Source organism: Cavia porcellus, unplaced genomic scaffold (genome assembly GCF_034190915.1).
Source record: "Cavia porcellus strain 051 isolate PalLab524CR breed Dunkin Hartley unplaced genomic scaffold, mCavPor4.1 scaffold_18, whole genome shotgun sequence".
In the NCBI taxonomy this organism is placed as follows: domain Eukaryota; kingdom Metazoa; phylum Chordata; class Mammalia; order Rodentia; family Caviidae; genus Cavia; species Cavia porcellus.
Window position 1 is genome coordinate 52,320,033 of NW_026947501.1, and position 24,874 is coordinate 52,344,906.

A 24,874-nucleotide genomic window follows, 5' to 3' on the forward strand; every position below is an offset into this window, starting at 1 on the left:
AGGCCGGGACTTGTCACCGGGACCGCTGCCTGGGAAGGGACCGCACGGGGACAGCATCGGGCTGGGGCTGAGGCAGCCCGGATGGTCGGGCCGCGCGCCGCAGAAGCAGAGGCCGAGGGCTCACCCGGGCCTTTGTTGGTAGCCGGGGCGGATTAAAGCCAGATGTGGCAGCGGGGAGCTCCAGGGCCTGTAGTCCGATGCGCCACTCCGGACCTAGCTGTGACATTAAATGCGGGCGGAGGGGGGAATTATATAGGCTGCGCTACGGCCCACCCACCCCCAAGTGACAGGCGCGCGGGCCACTGGAGAAGGCTATGAGGTGCTCGGGGTGGGGCGCTCAGGCGGCAGCGACCAATGGCTGGTGGGGTCGTGGGCAGGGCCGGGGCGGGGGCGGGGCCTCGGCAGGGAGGGAGGGGAGGCGGGCGGCGGAGGCCTCAGTAGCTTTGCCCGCGGCCGCTGCAGGAGCTCCGCGTCGGCTGCAGGTGAGGGGCTCGGGGCGGCGGCGGCGCGCGGCGGCCCGGGGTGGGGGCGCGCAGGGCGGCTGCGCGGAGGGGCGCGGGGCCGAGGGGCGGCGCCGGCGGCGAGAGCTGCGGCGCGAGATTACGGGAGCCCACCTGCTGGTGACCGAGCCACCGTGCCGTGCCGGGCCGGGCCGGGCCCGAGCGCGCACAGCGAGCGCGGTTCCCTCCGGCGCGGGCCGGGGGCGGGGCGGCCCCTCGCAGCGTTGCTCGCTGCCTCAGCAAGGCGCTCTCCTGGTGGGCGCCCCAAGCCGGTATGATCGCGGTGCTCGCGCACTTTGGAGGAAAGTGGAGCGAAGTGTGCATCACCAGGGCTGCGGAGCCCAGGGGTTCTCGGTGCCCGCGGCGCAGGTGGGACGGGGGCTGCTCCGGCCTGGAGCTCGGGTGGTGCAGCCGAGGCTGCGAGTTTCCCTTTCTGAGTGGAGACCCGATCAATGGAGTCTAACATGACCCCCTGCCCCACTCCAGGCCTCAGTTTCCCCCATTCGGAGGAAACTGTGCGTGGGTCCACTGGGTCCTCGGCGGGGCGGTGCCGCTAGGTGCGCCCGGTGACATCTGGCAAGCGCGCGTTCGGGAGCTGGCAGGAGCGCCACTCGCCAGCCCGCTGGCTTTTATGTCTCGCAACATTGTTTCTCTGGAGCCCATTCATTGCTTACTTCCCAGTTGCCAAATCCAAGTAGACACAATACGTGCTCCGGTGCTTGCTTTACATTTTGCTCTTGTACTCTGCAGATCGGTGAGTCCGTAGATAAAAGATAAAGACTAGCAAAGTCGTCGATTTGAAGATAGACGCTAGATTTAGAATCTACCTTTCCGTGATGGGTGTTTCTCTTCCTGACTGTCCTAAATATGGTTTTACTGGCAAATTCTGGTGAATAGGTTTCTCAAAATCCCAAGTGTAAATCCAAAAAAAAAAAAAAAAAAATGCACCAGACGATGAAATGATGTAAACTGTATTGAAGAAAAACACCAGTACTTTAGAAGCGGGAAGTATGAATTTTAACATCGTTGTGTACAGAGTTATACAGGCTTACGTCATGCTTTTCATCGGTTGTGGATGTCATGGACCGAGCCCTGTATTCTTCAAGCACTCTGTCTGGGGTGCTGATGAAGGAATATGCCACATATTCAACAAATGTTCTCAGAGCCGTGGAGCACGCTGAGTATTTCAGGGAACACTGTAAAATGAAGGTTTTGTACCCAATAAGAAAAATCTAAGGATGGTAAGAAACACGATGGTAAAAGTCCGTTAACAGATTTTTCATTCTGAGCTCTAGAGTTGAATGAGCCACCGATCTATAGGAAGATGGAGAAATGCCTAGTGATTGTAACCATCATCTTGTTTTTGTTGTTTGAAGATGCAGATAATTAAGTGATAAGTCTTGGAGAGTTCTGAGGAGCTGGATTATTTTGCAAATGTGAGCATTGAGAAAAATGTAGATCAGCTGTGTCTAACAAGCCAGCCTATCAGCTGTGTCTCCTGATTGCACAGCTCCTAGCTCCCTGGTTTGGCTCTCATCTGGAGATTTTATTCACTTGTGGTGTGCAGTTAAGCTTCATTAGTTTAGAAACCCTAATTAAAAATGTATGAGCACATTCTTACCAAATAAAAAGCTCTCCTATTTTTTCTTGTTGAAATTTAGGTCTTAGTAACAGAATTCATTGAGTATCATTTTCAAACCAGAGTTTCCTAACTTCTTGGATTAGTATTTAATATTTTCATGCTTTTCATGCATTATAGGTAGTGTATTGTCTAATTTGATTTAGAGTTTGTTTTTCTCTGCATTTATACTGAAGTTATACTGGCTTTTTGGGGAGTATTTTATAAAATTGTTTTAAAATATACTTTAGGATTTTGTGCTTCCTTAGTTCCCCATTATTAATAGAGCACTTAATAAGGCAAATGAAAAACCAAATTCAATAACATATGGCTAAGTAAACAGCAACTGAAAGTTATAAGCATTTTTATGTCACTGGAAATAACATTCTAAATTATATAATTCATAAGTTATCGCTTCCTTTTCAATATTTTCATGGTGGTGAAGATTGAACCTGGGACCTTTGTACTTAGCTATAGCGCCAGCCCCTTTTAAAATTTTTTTTTATTTTTGTTTTTTTTGGGGGGGTGGGGTACTGGGGATTGAACTCATGACTGCGCACTTGCAAGGCAGGTGCTTATGCCGCTGAGCTAAATCCCCGGCCTAAATTTGTTTTGAGATAGAGTTTTGCAGTATTACACAGGCTGGCTTAAACTTAGATATCTTCCTGCCTCGGCCTTCCAGAGTGCTGGGATCACAGGCAGGTACCACACCTGGCTCTTTTATAATTAGGATTTTTGGGGCACTTACTTAATTAAGACAGTGCATTAGACACTAAACAAAATGTTAAATTGTATGGGGTTTTTTTGCCATGAAATTTTTATTTTTGGTGGTGGTGGTGATTCCCCTGGGAATGCTACTGTGCTATAACCCACCCTTTTAAATTTTAATTAATTTATTTTTAATTTTGAGGCAATAACTTGGGATGGTCCTGCCTCAGCTTTTTGAGTTTGGAATTTGGAGCATGTACCATCGTGCCTGGGTAGCATTTTTATTCTAAAACTGCAAAAGTGTGCATATTTAATATTAAGTTATCTTAAGGAAGGAAGATGATACATTTGGACTTATCAGTGCTAACTTTAAGTGAAAGCGTCTTTGGTCCTCCTTGTGCTCAGGTGGTAAGAGGGAGTAGTGTTGTAGGAGTTCAGAGTTGCTAAAATGGAAAGTAGAGCTGCCGGCCAAGGAGGGTAACAGGGACTCTTTGTTGGCAATGGGGCAGAGGCTTAGCCAAAGGCTGCATGCAGGAAGTGAGAAATTTGTTTATAGTTGCATGTTTAGACTTTAAAAGTTGTATGTTTAGACTGTAAAGTTCTTGTGAATTTTGCAACTTGTATCTTAATAGGCCCATCTGTTACACCTTAACATATCCAGCAGGTGGCTGACTGTAAGGGACAAAAGGTAATGGCTATGTCCTTGAACCTTGCAGTCATACAAATTAGCTTTCTCTCTGGGTGAATTTCCTTGTGTGTAAAATGATATTAATAATGCTGGTCTCATAGGATTATCCTTGAAGGTTTAAACCACATAATGGACCCAGGAGTGCCCTTGAGATTTTTTTTTCTTGCCAGTGGGGATTTCTAGTCCTGTTCAGTGGTAAGAAGTAGCCAAATGGGTAGTTTCTGAGCCACCTGCAGAGGGCCGCTTTCATCAGCCAGCTCTTCACTGAGATAGTTGTCCCTCGGGTTGCTTAGCAGTTTTGCGAGTGCATTAACTCATCCCACTGGAGTGTCATTAGTATATTGCCAAGAGCTGCTGTGATCCCCTTGAGGCTGCCAGGAATCAATGCACACTTCTCACTGCTGGACCTGCCTCGAGGTAGTGAGACCAGTTACACACAGAGTGGACAGAGCCACCGGCCCATCACCTTCGTTTTATATTAGTTTTTAACACAGTTAAACACATTTATTGAGAACATAGTATGTGCGGAGTACTATGCTAAGTACTTCTGATGGCCTCATTTCTTTCCATTTTCTCAGCAGTTTTGTTAGCTGGATAGTGGCCTCCCAGATTTCCTGAGTTAAGACAATGCCTGTTGCTGGGCCTTGGCAGATAGAAGATGGGCTGGTTTGCTTCTTTTGTGGTGCTGAGGATTGAGCCTAGGGCCTTTGCACACCACTACATCCTTAGCCCTTTTTTATATTTTTAGACAAGGATTCACTAATCTTCTCAGGCAGGACTGGAACTCAGGATCCTTTAGTTTCAGCTTCCCAGACCACTGGGCTTACAAGCGTTCCCCACCACTCTAGACAGCTCCATTTTCTAAATGCATAAATGTTCACAGGTATGCTTGGGATTGGGTTAATCCCTGGGAAAACTGAATTTGCTTCCTGATGATAACAGGTAGCAATAGTAATGCTAACCTTTTTGCCATTTATGATTATATGTAAAAGAGGAGACTGGACACGTGGTTTCTCATTTTATAGAAAAGCTTTGACATCAAGATAAAGGACACCCCAGCAATCACAAAGCTGGATGTAGGACCAGAGTCTTGTCACTCTTATGTATTGTAGTCTGTCATCAACAGCAACTTCCTCCCCCCCCCCCGTCTCTTTTTCTTCTTCTTCCTCTTTTTTTTTTTTTTTTTTTTTTTTGTTAAATGTTTCTTGTTTCTGTGTAGGAATACTGGGGCAAGGGAGGAAGAGTGTTACTCAGGAAACATTGTTTGATTATTAGAATTATCATCCTGGAATCTGTGAGCCCTACAACTTCCCTCTTTAACTGAAGAACACTTCTGTTTTTCCAGACACCACCAGCAAGGAGGAAATGAAGTTCACAGCTTTTTTTTTCCTAGCAGGGAAAGACCGTGTATAATCCTAATATATTAAATGAATAGTTTTGGGGTTGATCTTGGCAGATACAGTTCTTCTGCCCAGTGTCTCTTTACAATGGTGAATAATAAGAGAAGAAGCCTATGCTTTGCATGATTGAGCAACTTTTTCTGTGTCTGCCCTTCTCCCATAGGAGGAAAACAGCCGGAGCCATCAGCCTTCGAAGCCACAGAATCCTGAGCAGCGGTTGTGAGTGGCCTACAGCTAGACACCTTCTGCTAGCTCTGAAATGAACCCATCACACTGAGTGTTTTGTTGTCTGGGAGCCAGGAGCACTGGATTCTGCTGACTTCAGGCTAGAGAGAAAGCAGTCCCGATCCTCATAGCAAACCTCTGAACCAGTGTGATGGTGAAATGAGATGAGGCTCCGAAATGGAACTGTGGCCACGGCGTTAGCATTTTTTACTTCGTTCCTTACTTTATCCTGGTACACAACCTGGCAAAATGGGAAAGGTAAGGGCAGAATGCCCCTGGCACCGTGCATGAAATGCAGGGGGCTTTTTGCTTGGTAAATAGTGCGTAAAAGCTGAGATTAAATATCCTAGCAACCTGCCTGTTGCATGCTCTCTGCTGGCGGTTTCTTTTGACGCAAAAACAAAATGATATTCTTGGACAGAGTAGACGGAATTTCTAATTTCAGTGGGGTTTGTTTTGTTTTCAGTTTCTTCCAGTTGCGCTCGGAGAAACCGATACTGATCAGTCGTTTATATTAGACTCGGCAGCCAAGTTGAATAACAAAGACTTTTCTTTGGCATTTTTAAACTAATCATCATAAATGTTTAATAAGCTTTCTTGTACTGGGTGTTGTGTAACACTTAAAAGGACATAATCAGTGCCTTCATAAAATTTACATGCCAATTATGCTGTTTGGGGCTATGTAGTTAATGATTTAAACTGCATGCAGACAAAAGTATTTGCAAGGGAGCAAGGAAAGATTCTGATTGGAATGATTTTTTTTTAAAAGTATATTTGGATTATTGAGCTGTGTTTTGATGGGAAGTCATCTGTTTATTGATTGGAATTGTATTCAGGGAAATGCATTTGTTTGCCTTTTTTTTTTCCTGAGGAGAAAATATGAGGAATAAATTCAATTTTGCCTCTTTTCCTTCACCTGAGGAATGGCAGGAAGGAATGTGGAAGGCAGGAGGTGTGCATATTTATTTTGATTAATTTAAGTTAGCGTAATCACGTGGGCTGTTTGAAGATGCCTCCGCCGACCTCACGGTATTGAGTCGTATGAAGACAACTGAAAAGATTCTTCTTGGCTCAGTTTTGGTTTTGGATCTGTATGTTAGGTAACATATCTCTGTGTGCGCACGTGTATTTTATACGTATGCGTTTTCTACACATGTGCATCTCTGTACATAAAATGAGCAGATGTGAAGCTGGGTATGGTGATGCGTGCCTATAATCCGAGCACTCTGGAGGCTGAGGCAGGAGGACTGAAAGTCCAAGCCCAGCTTGGGTGATTAGGGAGACCCCGTCTCAAAAAATTAAAACAGGAACTGGGGATGTTGCTTAGTGGGACCACTGTGGGTTCAGTAATCAGTAAAATAAACATGTAAATGAAAGGCATGTGCTTGGTGCTGTAAGCAAGTACAGTTTTTCCCACTGTCTTTGAGTTGAGCTCTACTCTTGGTGGGGGAGAGTACAAATTCTGCTAAAGGCATGGTCTTTGTGTAGAACTGTATACTCTTTAAATTTCAGTTTCTAATTGTACCAAATGAGAAGACTTAATTAGGAAGAGTCTTAAATAGTTATTGAAACTGTTGATCATCCCTGCCATAAACTAAACAGATAGGTACAGTTAAAAATCTACTTATGAGGGGCTGGAAATTTAGCTCAGTGGCATAAGGGCCTGCTTTGCAAGTGCGCAGTCATGAGTTCGATCCCTGGTACTGATAAAGAAAAAATCTACCTATGAAATAGAAGAATCAACCATAACAACAGTATGTGGGTTTTTTCTTATTGAGAAACTTAGCATTGTAGCCATGGAAAAACTTTATGCTTCTCATTGTGTCTTTGTTTAAAAGATTTAAGATTTTGGAGACTGTATGGCATTGATTTTGGGCATTAGAAGTATTATTATTTTGGTTATTCAGCTGATTTTAGTTTCAGAATTAGTTCAAAGGAGGTGTTATAGATTAAAAAACGGGTGATCAACTTAACACCAGCTGAACTGAATCAGTGTGGTGCTGCGTGTAAATGGCCCCCTGAGGAAAGTTGCTAGCATAAAAAGACATGGAGAGGAAGAGCATAGTTTAGCATTGTGGGTTCTCCTAAGAGTTGTTGTTTTGAGCCCTTGGCTCTCCTGGAGGAGCTTGTCATGCTGGCTCCCTGATATGAACTCAGCTGTTATCATCAGAGGAGCTTGGGACTTGTTGCTGAGAGTGGCTGCAGTTCACTTTGGGGGAGCTCTGGTCCGTACGCTGAACATTGCTTCCTCGCTCCATAGGGGAAGGTGTGTGCTATTTAATCTCCAGAAATTTGTCACGCTGGCTTCCTGATATGTACTCTGCTGTTCTCATGATCAGAGGAGTTCAGGACCTCACTGTTGCTGAGGGTGGCTGTGGTACTTTTCGGGGAAGCCCTGGTGCTTGTTTTGAGTGTTGCTTCTTGGTCCAGTGCAGAACTCAGCCCACTGGCACAGACTTTCTAGCTTCCACCACTGACCTCTGGGCCTTCCCCGTGCAGATGAAACAGGCTTACATGAGTCATTGTTGTGGGCCCAAGGCCTCCAACTGGACTCGTGGGAGACATTGTCATGGGCTCTAGGCCTTCAGCTGGACTCATGCAGGACATTGCTGTGGGATTCAAGGCTCTTGGCTGGATTTTCTAGGTCTTTAGTGTTGTGGACAGATTTCCTGCACTTTCTTGTATTTAACTCTGGGTGACCATCCTAAAATAATAGTATGAATTCTATGTCCTGTATGTAATTGTTCTCTTTGCAACTCCTGAGCACAACAGGAGGTAAAGATCGACAGTGTAGTATTAGACACACAGAGCCTGTTGGCTCTCTGATCTTTGCCCTTTGGACAGCCCCGTGGCCTTCTGTACATACTAGTCTCTCCTGCTGTTTTCCTGCTTGCTGAATTGTCCACAATTTCTCAGGATCAGCACCAGCCTCCTGTTTCATTCATGTGAAATCCCTGTTTTGAATTGCTCTCCTTTATGTAATCATGCTGTCGAGCATTTGGGTCCTTTCTAGATAGTTCAGGCCATCAGCCTGGATTTTCCAAAGCAGCTCAGTTTTAGATATTTGAGTCTAGTGTACCCATAAACCCTGTGCTGTTTTTTTTTAAAATATTGAAAATATAACTAAATGCATAAGCTTTGACATTGGTGAACTATTACCTCCTACTCTCCTGCCCCATATTGGGTATTGAACTCGAGGTATTTGTACTGAGCTGTATATATCCTCACCCTTGTTTATCTTTTATTTTAAGACAGGGTTTATATAGTCACTAAATTGCCCTAGCTGGGCTCAAACTTGCACTCTTCCTGCCTCTACCTTTCAGGGTTCTGGGATTATAGGTGTGTGCTACCGTGTGGAGCTTGGACAAAAAGTTTTTATTTTTTATTCATTCACTGGTCCCTTACACACACCCATCCTGTGTCTAGCACTGTGTTATATGCTATGCAGATGCAAAGAAATAGACTCTTTGCTTTTGAGAGGGGACTGGGAGGAAAAGATCCATGTGAACAAATACAATAGCATCAGCTAGAATGAGACAGGCAGTCGCAGTGTGCTTGTCTTTTTCTAAGTATGTTCTGTGTATCACCTCATTTAATCTTTGTGACCCCAAGAAATAGTGCCTCCTTCCTGTAGATGAGAAAACCACCGGAGGACTGATTGAGACACTAAATGGGTCACACGCTAAGATGTGGGGTTGAAGTTTTCACTCATCAGGCTGATTGGCTGCAGAGTTTCTGCTTTTACCTACTGTATAGAGAAGCAGAGATGAGGCTGCCGATTCTCCTGGTGCTGCCCTGGTGAAATGTGAAGGATTTATGTGAAACCAGGGCAGGTAGAGTAGGGGATGCCTCGCATCTCAGGTGCAGGCAGCCCTGTGTGCAGCTACAAGGAAATGAATTGAGTGCGCTTTGCAATTCTGAGGTGCTTCCCCTGCCCTCCTGAGGTGCCTCCAGGTTCAGCTGGCCATCACAATGTACTAGTTGGTCATAGTCTTCATTTGCAAGAATAAGAGCTAGACAATGAGACTAGCCTAGGTTGAGAAGACCCCATGAGCTGGCAGGGAAACGGGTTCAGGGCAGGGTTCAGCAGGGCATCCAGGATTTCCACGTGAAAACAAGGCTGGCTTTTGGTTACATGGGATGGCAGGCTGTGAAAGCGGTAGGCATCGTGAGAGCGGGACAGGAGTTATCACTTTGTCACTCAGCAGTGGATGTCTCCTCCTCGGGTCAGGTGCAGTCCAGAACCCCGCAGAACTGGGCCAGCACCTTTGATCCTGACCCAGCTTCAGACATGCTCAGTCATCATCTGGTCTATGAATGCTTCCTTCAGCCAAAAACCCCTCAGTGTTTAAAAATGTTTAAACCAACTTTACTGAGCTGTGATTTACGTCCTGCACTGTTCAGTGGGCGTTGGTGTCTTTGCAGGTGTGTGCATCCGTCAGCACAGTCAGTGGCAGAGCATTTTCTTCACCTCGGGAGGGAACTCCTGTGCCCTGTGCTGTTAGCGCCCCACTTCTCACACACCTCTCCCTTGCTCTCCCTATTCCAGGCTTTCATTTAAATGCAGTTATGTAGTGCGTGGTCCTTGTGTCTTCTTTCACTCAGCATCATGTTTCCAAGGTTCGTCCACATGGTGGCTTATGCCTTGCTTCACTCCTTTTTGGGGCTGAGTAATTTTCCCTTACCTGGGTGTACTATATTTGTCCTTCTATTTATCTGCTGGACATCTGAGTTGTTTCTCCCTTTTGGCTATCATGAATAGGGCTGCTATAAACATCCAGGGATGTGTTTCTATGTGGATGAATGTTTTTATTTCTCTTGGGTATTTACTGAGGGGCAGCATTGCTGGGTTATAGGGGAACTGCATGTAGTCAGTTTTCCAAAGTGGCTGAATCCTTATCCATTCTTTCGCTTTAATGTATTTATGTCTTTCAGTTACAGTATGTCTCCTGTGGACAACATATAATTGCACCATGCTTTTTAAACCCAGTCCGATCATCTCTGCCTTTTGATTTGTCTGTTTATCCATTCATAATTAATGTTACTGATGTGGTTGGATGGACTTCTCTGCCTTACTCTTTGTAAGGTCTCTTATCTTTTTTTTCTCTGTTTATGCTTTACTGCTTTGTTTTACATTAATTGATTTCTAATGTAGCAGTTTAATTTCATTACTGATTTTCTGCTTTTTATTTTCTAAGGTTATAAGAACCAACTTTAGATTTACAGTAGCTTTGTTCTAGTAATATACAGAAATGTTGACTCCTGGATAGCTCTATTCCCTTTCCCCTTGTGTTTTGTGTATTTACATCTGTTAATGTTACAAACCTTACAGTGCATTGTTACAGTTACGGTTTTACCATCTGTCATTATTTCTTTAGTTTGCTCCAGTTTTATTTGCACATACTTCCTTCATGCTATTATTGGCAGTTATATTGCTTATATAGTTCTATATGTTGTAAATCCTGAAATGTGTTTATATAAGTATATATAATTTTATACGTTTTAAAAATTGATTAATAGAAAAATATGCACATGTATAATTTCTCATAGTTACATAATTACTTGTGCTCTTGTGTGTGTGTACTGGGGATTGAATCTAGTGTCTAGGGGATTCTGAGCTATATCTCAAATCTGTTTTAAATTTCACTTTGTGACAGGCTCTCATTAAGTGTCCCAGGCTGACCTCAATCGTGTGCTCTTCCTGCTTCAGCCTCCTGAATAGCAAGGGTTACTGGCACGAACCACTCTGCTTGGCCTTTGCATGGTTTCAGTTACCATCTGGGTCACTTTTTTGAAGAACTTCTCGTCGTGTTTCTTATATGGTCTGCTGGACGTGATTTCCTTCAGTCTTTGTTTACTGTGGAAAGTTTCTGTTTCACCCTCACTTTTTGAAAGGTAGATTTCTTGGGAGTAGAGTTCTTGTCTGAAAAAGTGTTGCGAGTGCTTTGTGTTACCCCACTGCCTCCCAGCTCCTACTGTTCCTGTGGAGAAGACAGCTATTAATCTTATTTGGGCTCCTTGTAAATATATATTGTTTTGCTCTTTTTTTTTTTTTTTTGAAACAGAATGTGCCATTTAGGCTGTCCTTGAGCTCACTTTGTATCTAGGTTGGTCCTAAACTCACAGCATCCTCCTGCCTCAAACCTCCGGGTGCTGGAATTACAGGTGTGCGCCACCACACCCAGCTATTTTTCTCTTGTTGCTGTCAAGGTTTTCTTGTGATTCCCGTTTCTATCACCATATGTCTGTGGGTCACTGTGTTTATTCCGCTTAGTTGAGCTCCTTAGGTGGATAGGTTACTGTTTTTCAATAAATTTGGGAAATAGTTCTGCTCTCTCTGAATATTTTTACTTTTCTTGTTTTCGCTCTTCTTCAGCTTATATAACTTCTATTCATCTAGGATCAAGTATGTTAGTTCCTTCTTCTGCCACACCTATTGCCCAAGCTTGCAGTAGGGAGAAACAGACTATGTATTCTGAGGTATTCATCAGCTTTCCATCATCATGCAAAAATATCAGAGATTAGCTAATGAGGAGGGAAGGTCTATTTTGGCTCATGGCTTCAGAAGTTCAGTCCATGGTCACTTGGCTAGATTTCCTTTGGGACTATGGGTGGTACTTTACCTCAAATTGGGAAATGCTTGGCAGCAGAGCTCTGTTCACTTTTATGTGGCCAGAACACAGATAAGATAGAACTTGGGTCTCAGAACCCCTTTGAGGGCGGCCTTGAAGGACCTAACTTCTTTCTGCCAGGACCCACCTCCTAAAGGATCCATTAGCTCCCCGTAGCTGCATAGGCTGGGGACAATGTCTTTAACATGTGGGTCACTGGAGAATATTCATATCTGAAATGATACTGAAGAGATGCACAATTTGGTTCCTGTCCCTGTTCCTGTCCAGATGTTCATGATCTGTCATATATCAGCTGGAGAATCAAGACACTGTTTGTATAACTGAGTCTAAATACCTGAGACCAGTGGGGTGAAAAGGGGACGTCCTCATGCAAGTCTAAAGGATCAGGAGACAGTAGAACGTGACGTCTAAGGGCAGGATGAGAGGAATAGGTTTGCTCTGTCTCCACCCTTTTGAGCTCTTCAGGCCCTCAATATATAGGGTGATCCCCCTACACCCTGCTGAGGAGACCTTCCTTCTTAGTCTACTGATTCAAGCCCTGCTGTCTTCTAGAAACACCCTCATGAACACCCTCAGAAGTGATGTTTTACCAGTGATCCGGCATCCCTCAGTCCAGTCAAGTGACACAAAATTACCATTCATAGGGCTCTCTAATTCTCATTTGCTGTTTTCTTAAAATTGCTATGCTCTGTCCTTTTATCATACCTTTTGTTTTGTTTGTTCACTGCGATACTGGGGATTGAGTTCAGAGCCTCCCTGGGCCTCTCCAGCCCTTTTTTATTTTCTATTTCGAAACAGGATCTTGCTCAATTCCCAGATCACCCAGGTGGAGCTTGAACTTGTGATCCTCCTGCTTCAGCCTTCTAGAGTGTTTCCAGGGCTTAAGGGGTGTGCACCATCACGTCCAGCTTTCTTTAGTTCTGTAAGACTGTTCCTCCGCCCCTCTGAGCCATACCCTTGAATCTGCCGTCCAGCTGTATTTTCAGGCACTTTCCCATTTCCCATTCTTTTTTAGAGAGTTCAACTTTCCTGTTTTTTGTGCATCTCGTACTTTTTTTTTTTTTGCTGGATAACAGGACATTTTACATAGTATATATTTTAGCAGCTCCTCCCTCTCCTGGAACCCTTGGAGGTGACTACTGTTTGTTTGCTTGTTTAGTTACTTGCAGATATGCTATTGAAGGACCCAGTGTTAGGTGTGTAATGTCACTCTTGGGGAGGCACAATTGTGGGTGCCCAGGATCATTCTTAGGGGTGGGGCTTTCTTCTGTCCTGCAGAAGATTTGTTGTGTATAGTAGTGCGTGGAACTTAAATGTGTACTCAACAAATTGTGATTCCTTTGGAATGGAGAACATTTATAACTGATATGATGCTGAAGAGATACACAGATTGGTTCCTGACACTGATGTCTGGCCCAGCCCCAAGGGCCATGCTGGCTGCCTCCACCTACCCTTCTGTCCTGCAGAGTAGCCAGCCCTTTGTCCACCTCTGCCCTCATTGAATTCCCGACTTGTCCCGTTCCCGTCACTACATCCGACCTCTGCTTTGTGAGAGGACTCAGCCTTGAACCTCTCCGTGCTCTGTGGCAAAGGATGCCAGTTCCAAGGGAGGAGATGAGCTTTGTTATGGCTCCAGGCACAGTTTGTCAGCCAAGGCCCTGGAGGTAGGAGTGGGCAGGATGACAGGCATCTCTCAGAGTAACTCTCAGCTCCGGGAACTCAGCACTGCTTCCTGGGCTGCTGCCGCCTCTCTGCCTGGAGACCCACTGCCTCTGTGCCCCTGGGAGAGCTGGCAGGGCCCTGGCTACCTTTGTGATCTGTGTGCAGGGTAGAGCCTGTGTACCACTGGGGCTTGGGGAAGAAAGGAGCCTGCAGCTGTCAACTGCTCTCACCTGGGACCTCGCCTGGCAGCTGGCAGCTGGGGGCAGGAGGAGCCTCTTCCAGGGCGAAGCCCCCAGCTTGGAAGTGGGCAGCCAGGGAACCCTGTGCTCTTGTCCGCAATAGTGTGCAGTGGGGTCCCTACCTTGCTGTTTTGGAAGAGGTGTGCGATGGAGTAGCCTTGGTTCCCATCCTGCGCCAGCACCTTTCTTCCTGACTTTGCATGGACTTGCTCTGCTGTTTCTTCATTTACTGTTTGCCTTTAGGCAGTTTCCAGATGGACTAAGTGGGATTTTGCATAATAATCATCCCAAGTTTTACAGGAGAGCATGTTGTCTGTCATGCTGGAAGTGGAGCTCCAAAAATATTTTTTAAAATGCCTTCCGCATAGTTCAGTGAATCTAATATTGTTAGTCAGCGCACCAGGGTTTTGAGGTTGTGCTCAATGGGTGGGTAGAGCTGTTGCTGCTTAAACTACAATAACACAGGGGAGCCTCACCTTGACCTAAGCTATGGGAGAAAATGTGCATCTTAAAATCAATAGGGGATGGTATATTTACAGAGAAAACAGCGTGTGAAGAGATCAGACATCCTACTGTTAGCTATCACAGTGTAAATGTTAAAATGTTGTATTGGAAATCAGCTCTTATTGGTAAACAAAGAAGCAAACCAAAGGTTTTGGGTGTTTGTTCCTTGCAGGATGAAGTGGTTAGTAGGATATAAGGATGTTCACTAGGACTTGGCATTAGCGTTCGGGCTGGCCAAGGGGTCTGCTTGTGTCTTCGGGGTATCCGCTGCGTGCCAGGGGGCTGTTGGGGGCTGGAACACGCTAACGAAGAGGCCCCCTGATGAGAGGGCTGAGCTGGTGTGCAAGTGATACACAGAAACTTGCCAAGTGTGTTGTAGAACTATTTTAGTTTGATGTAATTTTAGCTTGACAGTAAATTTGTGAAAACAGCACAGAGTGCCTGCGTCCTACCATCTACTTCTCTGGTGTTGCTAGCTTACATAATCAGAGTGCAGCTTTCTAACTCTGCGGTTAACTCTGACACCCAGCTTATCTAATCAGCAAACCTTCCGTGAGTGAACTTCACCAGGGGTCCCGCTCTACCCTGTGGTTCTAGCCCAGGGTCCCCCAGGGCGTGTTGCCATCCTGGCCTCTGTTTCATCCCTGTAGGAGAAACTTCCACAGTCTTTGGTTTGTGCTCAGCACATTGGCAGAGACCTGCATGCCTGTTTTGTGGATTGCCCTTTACCTCCCCTGCTGATTGCTTGTGGTTAGTGGAGGAAATAAAGTGTTGCACGGTCCTGTGCACGCCTGACGTTTCCTGTGCATGGTCCTACGTCTTTCCTGGGCGTATTTGCTTTGATCAGTGGTGAAGGTGGTGCTGTTTTATTTTTGCAGGTCTTGAGCTCTTTCAAAAGAGGCACACTTTAAACCTAGCCCAGCCCCGTTTCCCAGCCTACCGCTGCTGCCACACCTTAACCTGTAGTGTGCTATTTGCCACGAGTGACTGTCCTCCTTCCACACTAGTGACTGAACTCTGCTATGAGGCAGGATGTCTTCTCTCCCTAATTTCTTTCTTTCAGAAATGCAGATTCCTGAGCTCTTGGTGAAGCCTGAGTGCTGGTCCTTTCTGACCATCCACAGGCCGTTTCAATCCTCCCAGAGGTGGCCGTTGAGCGCTCACTCAAGCATACATCTGTGTCTTTTGAGGTGCTGCTTTTTTCCCTCCAAATGTGGTGAGGTAAAATTCACATAACACAGAATCGACTCCCATCAAGTGCCCGGTGGAGTGGCCTTTAGCACAGTCACAGGGTGGTGCAGCCACTGCCTCTGATCAGTCCCCACTGTATGTTGAGCAAGTTTGTACTTCTGGTTTGGTGAGGCTTTTTACATTTCCCTGTTCCAGTCCTGGAAGCAGCCACTTCTCGGGGTGCCTTGGGTACCTTTGGAGCTTAGAATCTTGGTTTGTGATAGTACTGGGGTATCAGGCCCTGCAGTGCTTTTAAAGTACCCAAGGAAGTGAATGTGTGCACATGTCTCTCTTTGCCTACCCATCTGTGTGTCTCTCAGTGGCACCTACCATGGTGACCCCTCTGATTGTAACACAACGCTGTCATGCTCACAGGAATGGTCCCCCTTTTCTGGGTGGCTCTCCTAACCCTTATGCCTAGTCCCAGTAGGTACACACTCTGGTGAGAGCTGCGAGCTCATACCCAGGTGAAAAGTCAATTGCTCCAGTTAATATTTGACCGTAGCGCTCTTTATATTTAGTCTCATAATATGTGGTCAACTACTGTTGTCCAGAGATACTTATTTTTTAAAATCTTAACGGTTCCTCTTCAGTGTAATTCCTACTCAATTTATAACACAGAAAGGTCCACTGATGACTGTATGGCATTCTGGGTTTCCCCTGTGTCTAGTTTAATTGAAAGTGTTTGCATTTTAGATCTGTAAAACACGATCTTTGTTCTGAGTCAGAAGTGTTAAAAAATAAAAAGCACGCGGAGAGAAGCACCTTCCACTCCCGTTGCGGCCCTTCCTACTCACACCCTGCCCTTGTCTCATGCTTGTGCAGGATTGCTAGTTTTTCGTCTCTTTCTTGGATTTCTTGTTGCACAAGTTAAGGCGACGCCTGAGCATTTCCTGATGTCCTTCCTTTTCTCTGGTGAGGGTGGTACACTGTGCATTTTTCACCTCACAGTGTGTCCTGGACCCCACTCCAAATTCATTCAGAAATCACCCTTCCCTTCTTTTTGCTTTACAGCTGAGTAGCACTCCACTGTGTCCATGCACAGTTGTTCAGCCACTCCTCTCTCCAGGGTGATTTATGTGCTTTGATTTGCACATCTATTAAAATATATATAGCATTTGAGTACTTGTTTTCTTCTAAACATTGTGCTGGGCCTGGGGTGAAGGAGACCTAGTTGACATTTTTTATGAAGTTTAATTTAACTTGAATTTCTGTGGGAAAACAAGGACTTAATTTTTGGAAGAAAACTTTAGTGGCCCGTTATGTCATAACCAACATCAGACTCTGGGGACAGGATTGATTTAATTAACATTTGGATTTAACTAACTTACACGAGAAAAGCAGAGCCTGTATCTTTTTTTGATAAAGTCTATTTTGTTTGCCTGTTCAGCTTAGTGTTTAGTTTTCAAAACCTAAAGATAAAAAGTAGGTCACTTTTTAAAAAGCTCTGTTCTTTACTTTCCCATCAGGGAGCTAGAAAGTAATATCAAATTGCAGAGAGTGTTCACTTTTTAGAAAAATTTTTTCCAGTTTAAAAAGTAAAATGTTCACAAGCCAGGATTTTTATTTTTATTTTTTTGTTTTCTACAGCTGGGCTGATAAGATAGGACTTTCTAGCCCGGGAGTAGGTTGTGCTTCTGAGCAGGTTTAGACCTTTGCTGGCTTCGGAACACTTTCCCTGTCCCTCAAGGTTGTAACCGAAGTGTAACACACGCATAAAATGCACAGACCCTAAGCGTGCGGCCCTGCGGGTGGTGACCAGCTGCGGGCACCCATGTGAGCCACTGAGGAAGTGGGGTGCGCAGCCCTCCTGGCTTGGGGTGTGCGCTGATGTTCTCAGGTCATTTTTCCTAGCAGTCCCTGAGTTCGAAACTTGTCTTTTACAGAGGAGTTTTGTTCAGCTGCTGCTCTGAGGGAAGCAATTTGCATCTCCTCACTGCTCACCTTTCCCCTGAGTTACAGACACTGTCTGTCTGTCTGTCTGTCTGTCTGTCCTTGGGTGAAGAGATGGGAAGGCAAAGGTGATGGAGACGCAAAAGCTGCCGGTTGCGGGCTGGGGATGAGCAGGGTCCCCCCACTGCGTGCCTTGGGAGCTGGTCTGAAGGCGAGGACTTGGAGAAAGGGTCCCTGGGACACTGAGAAACTCAGTGTGGGCCGGGGGCAGGGGACAGAATGGTGGACACTCCTGGACTCGAGAAGTCCGGCCTGATGGACCAGAGGCCCAAATGCCCAAAGAACAGAGGAAGCCAGGGGTACGGGGGGTGGGGTGGGGGTGGAGACAGGACTGGAAGCTCTGTTAGCTCTTAAGAGCAAGTGTGATGGCGGTGAAAGGGAGAGGAGAGCTGAAGGGCTCTGGAGGAGATGGGGTCGTGGTCTTACCTTTTTATCCTAATTTTATTTTCTGGTACTGAGGATTGAATGCAGGGCCTTCCCACTGAGCTACATTCTCAGCCCCTCTTAAAACTTATTTTGAGACAGGATCTCGCTGAGTTGCCTAGGCTGGGCTCAAATTTATGATCCTTCTGCCTCAGCCTCCCAGAGTGCTGGGATGACAGGTATCTGTCACAACCCTGAGCTTTCATCTTTATTTTTCAAAGTTTTCTCTTGTACTACTATTTACAAAATAAACTTTTACCTATTAAATATGTTTCAGGTTTTTTTTTTTTTTTTTGGTGGTGGTGGGGTGGGTGTTTTGTTTCCCCCAGCACTGGAAGTGGAACCCAGGGGCACTGTACCATTAAATTACATTACCAGTCCATTTTTATTTATATTTTTGGTACTGGGGATCGAACTCATGACCTTGTACTTGCCAGACAGGCACTCACCCCCTAAGCTAATTCCCCGGCTTTATTCCTCAGGTCCCCGTAAGTAGGTGGGTCTGGGGGCAGGTTGCTGGTATTAACCTCAGTGACGGTAGGAGACCTTTGTTACCCACTGAGTGCCCCCTGTTGTAGTGGTCATAGTAAAACGTGTGCCAGAATTCAGGGTAGGTAGAAGCCCCCTGCTCCCAAAACACAGAACACTAGGTTTTAGGATTTTAGATTTATTGTTCTGATACATAAACAAGAAGTCCCCAGTGTCACGGCTTGTGATGAAAAGCATGAGTAGCTCCATCAAATTTAGCAAACCACATTCCTGGTCTCAGTTTCCTTTTTTTTAGATCTGAATGGGAGCCAGTGGGCAGGGCTGCACGTGGAAGTGATCAGGGAGCCGCCCAGACCTGTGTGGTCTATTTCGTCATTGATGCAGGGGAACCCAGGCAGCTGGCAGAACGTTTGCAGGTGGTTAGAGGACATAGGGGTGCAGGGTGGGGTGCAGGGGTTTTGACACTGTTTCTGAGGGAGTCATGGAATGTGTGGGTTTGGGGTTTGGGGGGAAACCGTGGACTCCTGGGTGATGTCACTGAGGAGCACAGGGAGAACTGGGGAGAGGGCAGTAGACGGGGCTGGCTCTGGAGTCCCAGGGTTTGGTTCCTGCGCTGGAGGGCAGGGCAGGGCAGGGCAGGGCACGGCAGCCCACGTGTGCAACTATTTAGGAGCTCTTCAGAGCTCCCTTTTCCTGAGGACTTGCAGTGGTTTTCTGCACTTTTTTTTTGTAGTTTACTTTCATTTTGGGATAGTCCTTTAGCTCTCTGGAGACTTTATTATTTCATAGCTCTGCTCCCCATTTCACTGTTGATCATGGGAGAAATATAAACCCGAAGTCTTATTTTATTTTAAGGAAGGTAAGATTAAACAGAACAAAACAGATCATAAGGAAATAATTTTAAGAAACTCGGATTTCAAAGCAAGTCCACTGGAAATTTTCACATCTATCTTATTGTCTCTAGCTTTCTTCCACATGGTTGTCCCCATCTTCACACACAGTGACAGTGAATACATACTAAACAGTATAGTACTAATCGAGTCATAACAGGATGATGAAGGCTTTTTAGGACCTGACATTGGGGAAGTCAGTAATGGCTGCCATAATGTCTCTCGTTCTCTTTGAAGTATCTGTCCATATCTTTACGTACACTGAAACATAAGAGACTAGATTAATATCACTCTGAACAGTGAATAATAGTATTGCTAGATTTTATATCATAATGCTACAGAATTAGCACTGGGTATCTTAGTGTCTTTTCTTCTTCAAAGTATCTGTTCATTACATCGTGCATTATATAATCTATTCCTGTAAACTGTTTAGAGATTCTCCACATGTGTGGATCTCTACATGTGTACCTATTCTTTCTGTATTAGAGGGAAAAACAGATCAAAACAAGACAACAAAACAAATTCCTAGAAAAACATGAAATGCAAAAGACATATAAAACATATAAAGGTGATCTACTATGTTATCTCTTGTTATTTTCAATAGAATTGTGTATATCATCAGGCATAATATAATTGAACATAGCATCACATAGCAATTTTAATAAAAACACAACATTCAAGACATTGTAGGACTTCAAAAGCAGTTAATAAACTGTAATGGGTATCTTTTTATATCTTGTCTTCTTCAGAGTAGTTGCCTCTACTCTTAGACTTGATACTGTCAAGCATATCAAATTTGAATAAAATCATTCAAGACAAAACAGCGGTCTAACAAATCAGCTTCAAATAAGATTAGTCATAGTAAGACAATGTAAGTAATACAGGGCTTCAGTTAAGTTAATAGGGAATTAAGGATATTTACTGTAGTATAGCCTGCTATTTTTGGGATAGCTGTCTGTGCCCTCAAATCTAGTATGAGTAGACAGACTGGAACAAAATAAAATCAAGCTAAACAGGGTGATAAAGACTAATATGGCTTTTAAGTCCTGATACACTATTAACAATGTCCTCTGCCTTCTTTTTTTAGGCAGTTTCTCCCCTTTCCCTTTCTCAGGGTGCTTTGTATATTTTGGGTCCCACTAACTCCTTTAATTTTTAGATTAGGGGGGAAGCCTATTATCTATCTAAGTGGTGTTGAACCTTTTTTACTCCTAAGCTTGATCTTGAGCTGTATTCCTTTACTTACTAAAGACATAAAGTTTTTCTTCCTTATAGCTGTGTAGTTCTCCACTGCACAAAAGTGTCATGACTTTCCAACCTATCTGCAGCTGCTGGACAAGTTTTCCCTATTACTCTCTGGTTCCCTGTCATAGAGTATTGTTTTCTCATCTTTGACTTTCAGTTTATTAACCCTCTTTCAGGTTGAGTATATTTCCTATTCAGAGCATCTCGATGGATCCTGCCTCCTAATGTACTCTGCCTGTGTTACTTTTTGTTAGTGTATCAAGGCTATCTATATCAGAGATTATAGCCTACCCTCTTTGCCTCATCTCTGCTATTCTATTTTTCTGCTATTATTTGTCCACTTTTCTCCTTCATTCCACTGTCTGCCCCATTCATTGAGGCCTCTCTGCCACTGTTGCTGGAATCCTGGTATTTTTTCTCTGTCTCTCTAGAATGTCCTTCAGTATTTTTTGTAGGGCTGGATTGGTGGCCACGAACTCCCACAGTTCCTCCTTGTCTTGGAAACATCTTGTTTCTCTATTAATTTTGAGAGAGAGAGTTTTTCAGGGTACATTTATCTGGGTTGGAGGTTATTTTCTTTCAGGGTTTGAACTATTTCCCCCTAAGATCTTCCTGATTTGATAGTTTGTGTTGAGAAGTGTGTTGTTATTTTGATGGATTTTTCTTTATAGGTGATCTGTTTCTTTTCTCTGACTGCTTTTAATATTCTGTTCTTGTGGTAGATTTCTGGGATCTTGATTATTATATGTCTGGGTATAGATCTGTTTTGGTGGTAGTTGGTTGGAGTTCTGTATGCCTCATTTATCTGGATATCATTTCTTTTTCCTATGCTTGGGAAGTTGTCCTTAATTATTTCTGTGAATAGCCTTTGTAACTCATTTGTGGTTACTCCTGCTTCTTTGCTCACGTTTTTTATTCTTAAATTATAGATCTTCTTGTCGTCTTCTAGACTTTGAATTGTTACTTCCTGGTTCCTTGTTATTTTCTTTCACAATCACACATTGCAAATCTATCTTCAAGTTTTGAAAGGTTAATTTTAGTTTCTGTCAAGGCATTTTGCCAGCTTTCAATGGAGTTTTTAATTTCCTGGTAATCTCTTTGGATCTGTTTCATGTATTGTAGATTTTGTTTATATTCATCACCCAAGGTTTCTCTTCCTTTTCTAGGTTCCTCCATTCATCTGTGGCTTCTTGAAAGGGGCTTAGAATTTCTTTTATTAATCTTTTTTTATCTTGCCTCACTTGGATTAGAATTTCAGTTTTAAGTTCGTCTATAAGGTCATGAAGATATTTTTTATGTCTGCTGATGTCGTGGCCAATATTGCATGATTGCTGCACTGTATCTCCTATAGTTACCTCTCCTGGACTTGTTTTCCCAGGGTCAGCGGCTGGAGGTTTTTTCCTTATTTCCTTCTTTTGTCATATTTCTGGTTTCTTTTAGACAGGCGTGTGGTGGAGGTCTCAGGCCCTCTCCGTATTGCCTACGGTTTTTCTGAAGCGTGCTGGCTGGGGTTTTGCTGCCCTCTCCAGTTCGTTGTTATCTGAGGTGCACACAGGGACTCTGGGCTGGCCCCTCCTTTCTGAGCCAGTCAACTGGCGAGTGCCTTCAGCAACTTAGTCAGACGTCACAAATTCCGGACAGTTTTGTCCCTAGCTATTGGATCCCAACCAGGGGCATGACTCAGCCCAAGCAGGTCCCACCAGTCCTCTTTGGGCCAGGGGCTGCTGACTGACACCACCGCAGTGCCAGACTCTGGCCCATCCCGCCCAATTCCAATATGTCTACCTGCCGGCCACACCTGCTGAGGGACCCAATCTCCATCACTCACCTCAAATTAATGCAGTTCTCCACCTTGGCTCCACTCTGCAATACGCCGCGCCCTCTCGCCACAGGCCTGGGACTCACCAACTCCCATTATTGGTGGCCGCAGCTTCAGCACAACCATGGATGTCCAACTCCATGATGTGCCCAGCACAGCGTGGACTGGTCTCAGTGAGCACATCTGGCTCCAGCCTTCCTCTTCCCCTTTTCCTTTACCCTCAGTTTCCTCCTGGGTCGCGAGAATCCCTCTCCCCGCATCTGGCGCTCTCCATGTTGTCAAATTCCAGTGTCTGAGCTGTTTTTCCCAGAGAGGCTCTCTGCCCAGCCACCTAGCAAGCCGCCATCTTCTTGTGTTTCTAAACCCGAAGTCTTGAAGACATAATGCAGGCAAACAGGATTTGCAGGTGGATCCTGCAAATTGCAGAGCACCAGACACAACTGGACTAGGATGGAGTCTAAATGAGCTTCGTGAGGGCAGAGGCTGTGTCTTCTCACTTAGCCCCTTTAACACTGTTTAAATGTGTACTCAAAAGTCCAGTAAATAACATTGAAACAGTGTACTTTCATTGCTCAGGTCTTTCATATTTATCCTAGTTCTTTATACTTTTCTTCTCTCTCCCTCCCTTTCTTTTTCATTGTTTTTTAAAATAGCACTAGGGATTAAACCAAGGCCTTCACACCCCCGGCTGTTTCTTAATGTTTATTTTGAAGCAGGGTCTCACTAAGTTGCTAAATGGTTCAGGTTGGGCTTGAACTTGAGATCCTCCTGCCTCCCAGAATGCTGGGATTAAGGCATATACTACCCATGCTTGGCTTTTCATTTTTAAGTAATAAATCATGGCAGACTTACCTAAAACCTGCCACCCATTTTTTACATTTGTCCCTCTCAACTGCATCATGTTCGTATACTCCCTTAGGGTTTTTTATGGTACTAGGGATTGAACTCAGGGCTTTGGGTGTGCCAGGCAAATGATCTATAATAGAGCTACACTCCCTCTGTGCCTGTATGTGTATTTTGTTTTTTGTCTTTTTGAGACAGAATGTTGTTGTGCAGCTCAGGGTGGTCTCTAGCTCACTTTGTGTCCCAGGTTGGTCTCAAACTTGAAACAATCCTCCTGCCTCAGCTCCCTGAGTGCTAGGATTGCACGTGTGCACCACGACTCCTGGTGCGCATATATATATATATGTATGTATATTTTATAGTTTTATCTTGCGGTAGGATCTTGTTAAATTGCAGGGCTGGCCTCAGGCTTCTGATTTCCCTGCTTCTGTTTGTTGAGTAGCTGGAATTACAGAAACGCACACCTTCCTCATTCATTATTTTACATGCTGATTTATGTATGTGACTATTCATATACTGTATGTATATGCGTTATGTATACTTTTGTGTGTTTAAAAATTTTGAATAGTGTTGTGTCGTGTGTTCTGTGTCTTGCTCTGTTTTTTCTCAGATTATTGTAGAGCTGCTGGGAAAGCTGCACCCTGGAGGTGCCCCTCTGCTGTTTACTCTGAAGGCCCTCGTGGGTGCTCTTGACACCATTCTGGTCTCTAGTTCCTGGTGGGATTCCGGCTCACCTTCCTCCGCTCTGGTACTAGATAACGTTTCATCCTTGTTCATTCTGGAGCTTGTCTTTTGAGGTTCAAGTCATGCTAAAGAGTAGACTTGGCTTTTCTGTCTCACTGCATACGGGGTAGGCTACATTTTGGACCCAGTTTTACACCTCCTCTGTTATTGTTTTTCTCCGTCTATTCAGTATCCCGATTGTATCCATCACACTCCAGGTTTGTATGTGCTCAGTTCTTTGTGTCTCACGATAGGAATTTTACCATTAGTTGATTTCATAAAATTCAGACTCCTGGTGACACCGGCTCAGACACTTGACTTTAGGTAATTTTTATGGACATTTCTTTCTTCTTGGACAGTTGGGGCAGTCATGTGATTGCCTTTCAAACCCAGGCCTTTGAGGAGAAAGGAATGCTATCAGCAGTCCTGCTTGGGTGACAGTTGTAAATTAGTCTTACTCAAAGCTCTGGGCGTAGTTGATTGCCCTGTTGTGAAATGCGTGACAGTGGTGGGAAAGAAATCTGTCTGGGAAACCTGCACTCGCTTTTGAACTGCTTCTGGGTGAATCTGAACCGCAGGGAGAGGACATGTCTCTTGTGGGGTGCAGTTTGGCTGAGGCTGTCGTGAGAGGAAGTTCTCTGTCAGTCTGCAATGGAGAAGCCACCTCCTTCAGGGACACGGGCTCTGCCCCTTCTGACCTAATTGGTTCTCAGAGGTGACTTGGGTCTCATGATCTGAAAACTAGGAACAAGAAGAGGATAATGGGAACTCCAGTGGCCTTGGCCTTGCTGAGGAAGTTCCTTCCTGCACACGCCTTGTGCCTCTGGTGTCCCTAGAGGTGGTCCCCAGAAGCCAGTCCGCCGTAGTGGAGTCACCCAGTGTGGACTTTGTTGGTCTTGGTGCCTGAGGACTTGAGACCTGGTGGAAACTTACAAGCCCCAGTTACAGAGAATCAGTGGTTGCTGGCACGGTGCTCCTGACATGGGAGCTTTTCACATTTGATTTTCTGTCTCTAGCTCAGATGATTTGCCCATTCATTAGTGTTTATTGAGCACATACTGTGTGCCGTTACTTTAGACAGTG

General features: G+C 44.9%; 1 protein-coding gene across 1 annotated transcript in view; it reads left to right on the plus strand.

The window, feature by feature from the left end:
- The first annotated feature begins 387 nt into the window (after positions 1 to 387).
- The window catches only part of Mgat4a (alpha-1,3-mannosyl-glycoprotein 4-beta-N-acetylglucosaminyltransferase A), a 110,811-nt gene continuing 86,324 nt past the window's right edge, over positions 388 to 24,874 (plus strand). Inside the window, exons 1-2 of the mRNA XM_063229901.1 lie at positions 388 to 482; positions 5,078 to 5,397. Coding sequence (XP_063085971.1) covers positions 5,304 to 5,397 — 94 coding nt within the window. The 5' untranslated portion in view covers positions 388 to 482; positions 5,078 to 5,303. The remainder of the gene's footprint in view (positions 483 to 5,077; positions 5,398 to 24,874) is intronic.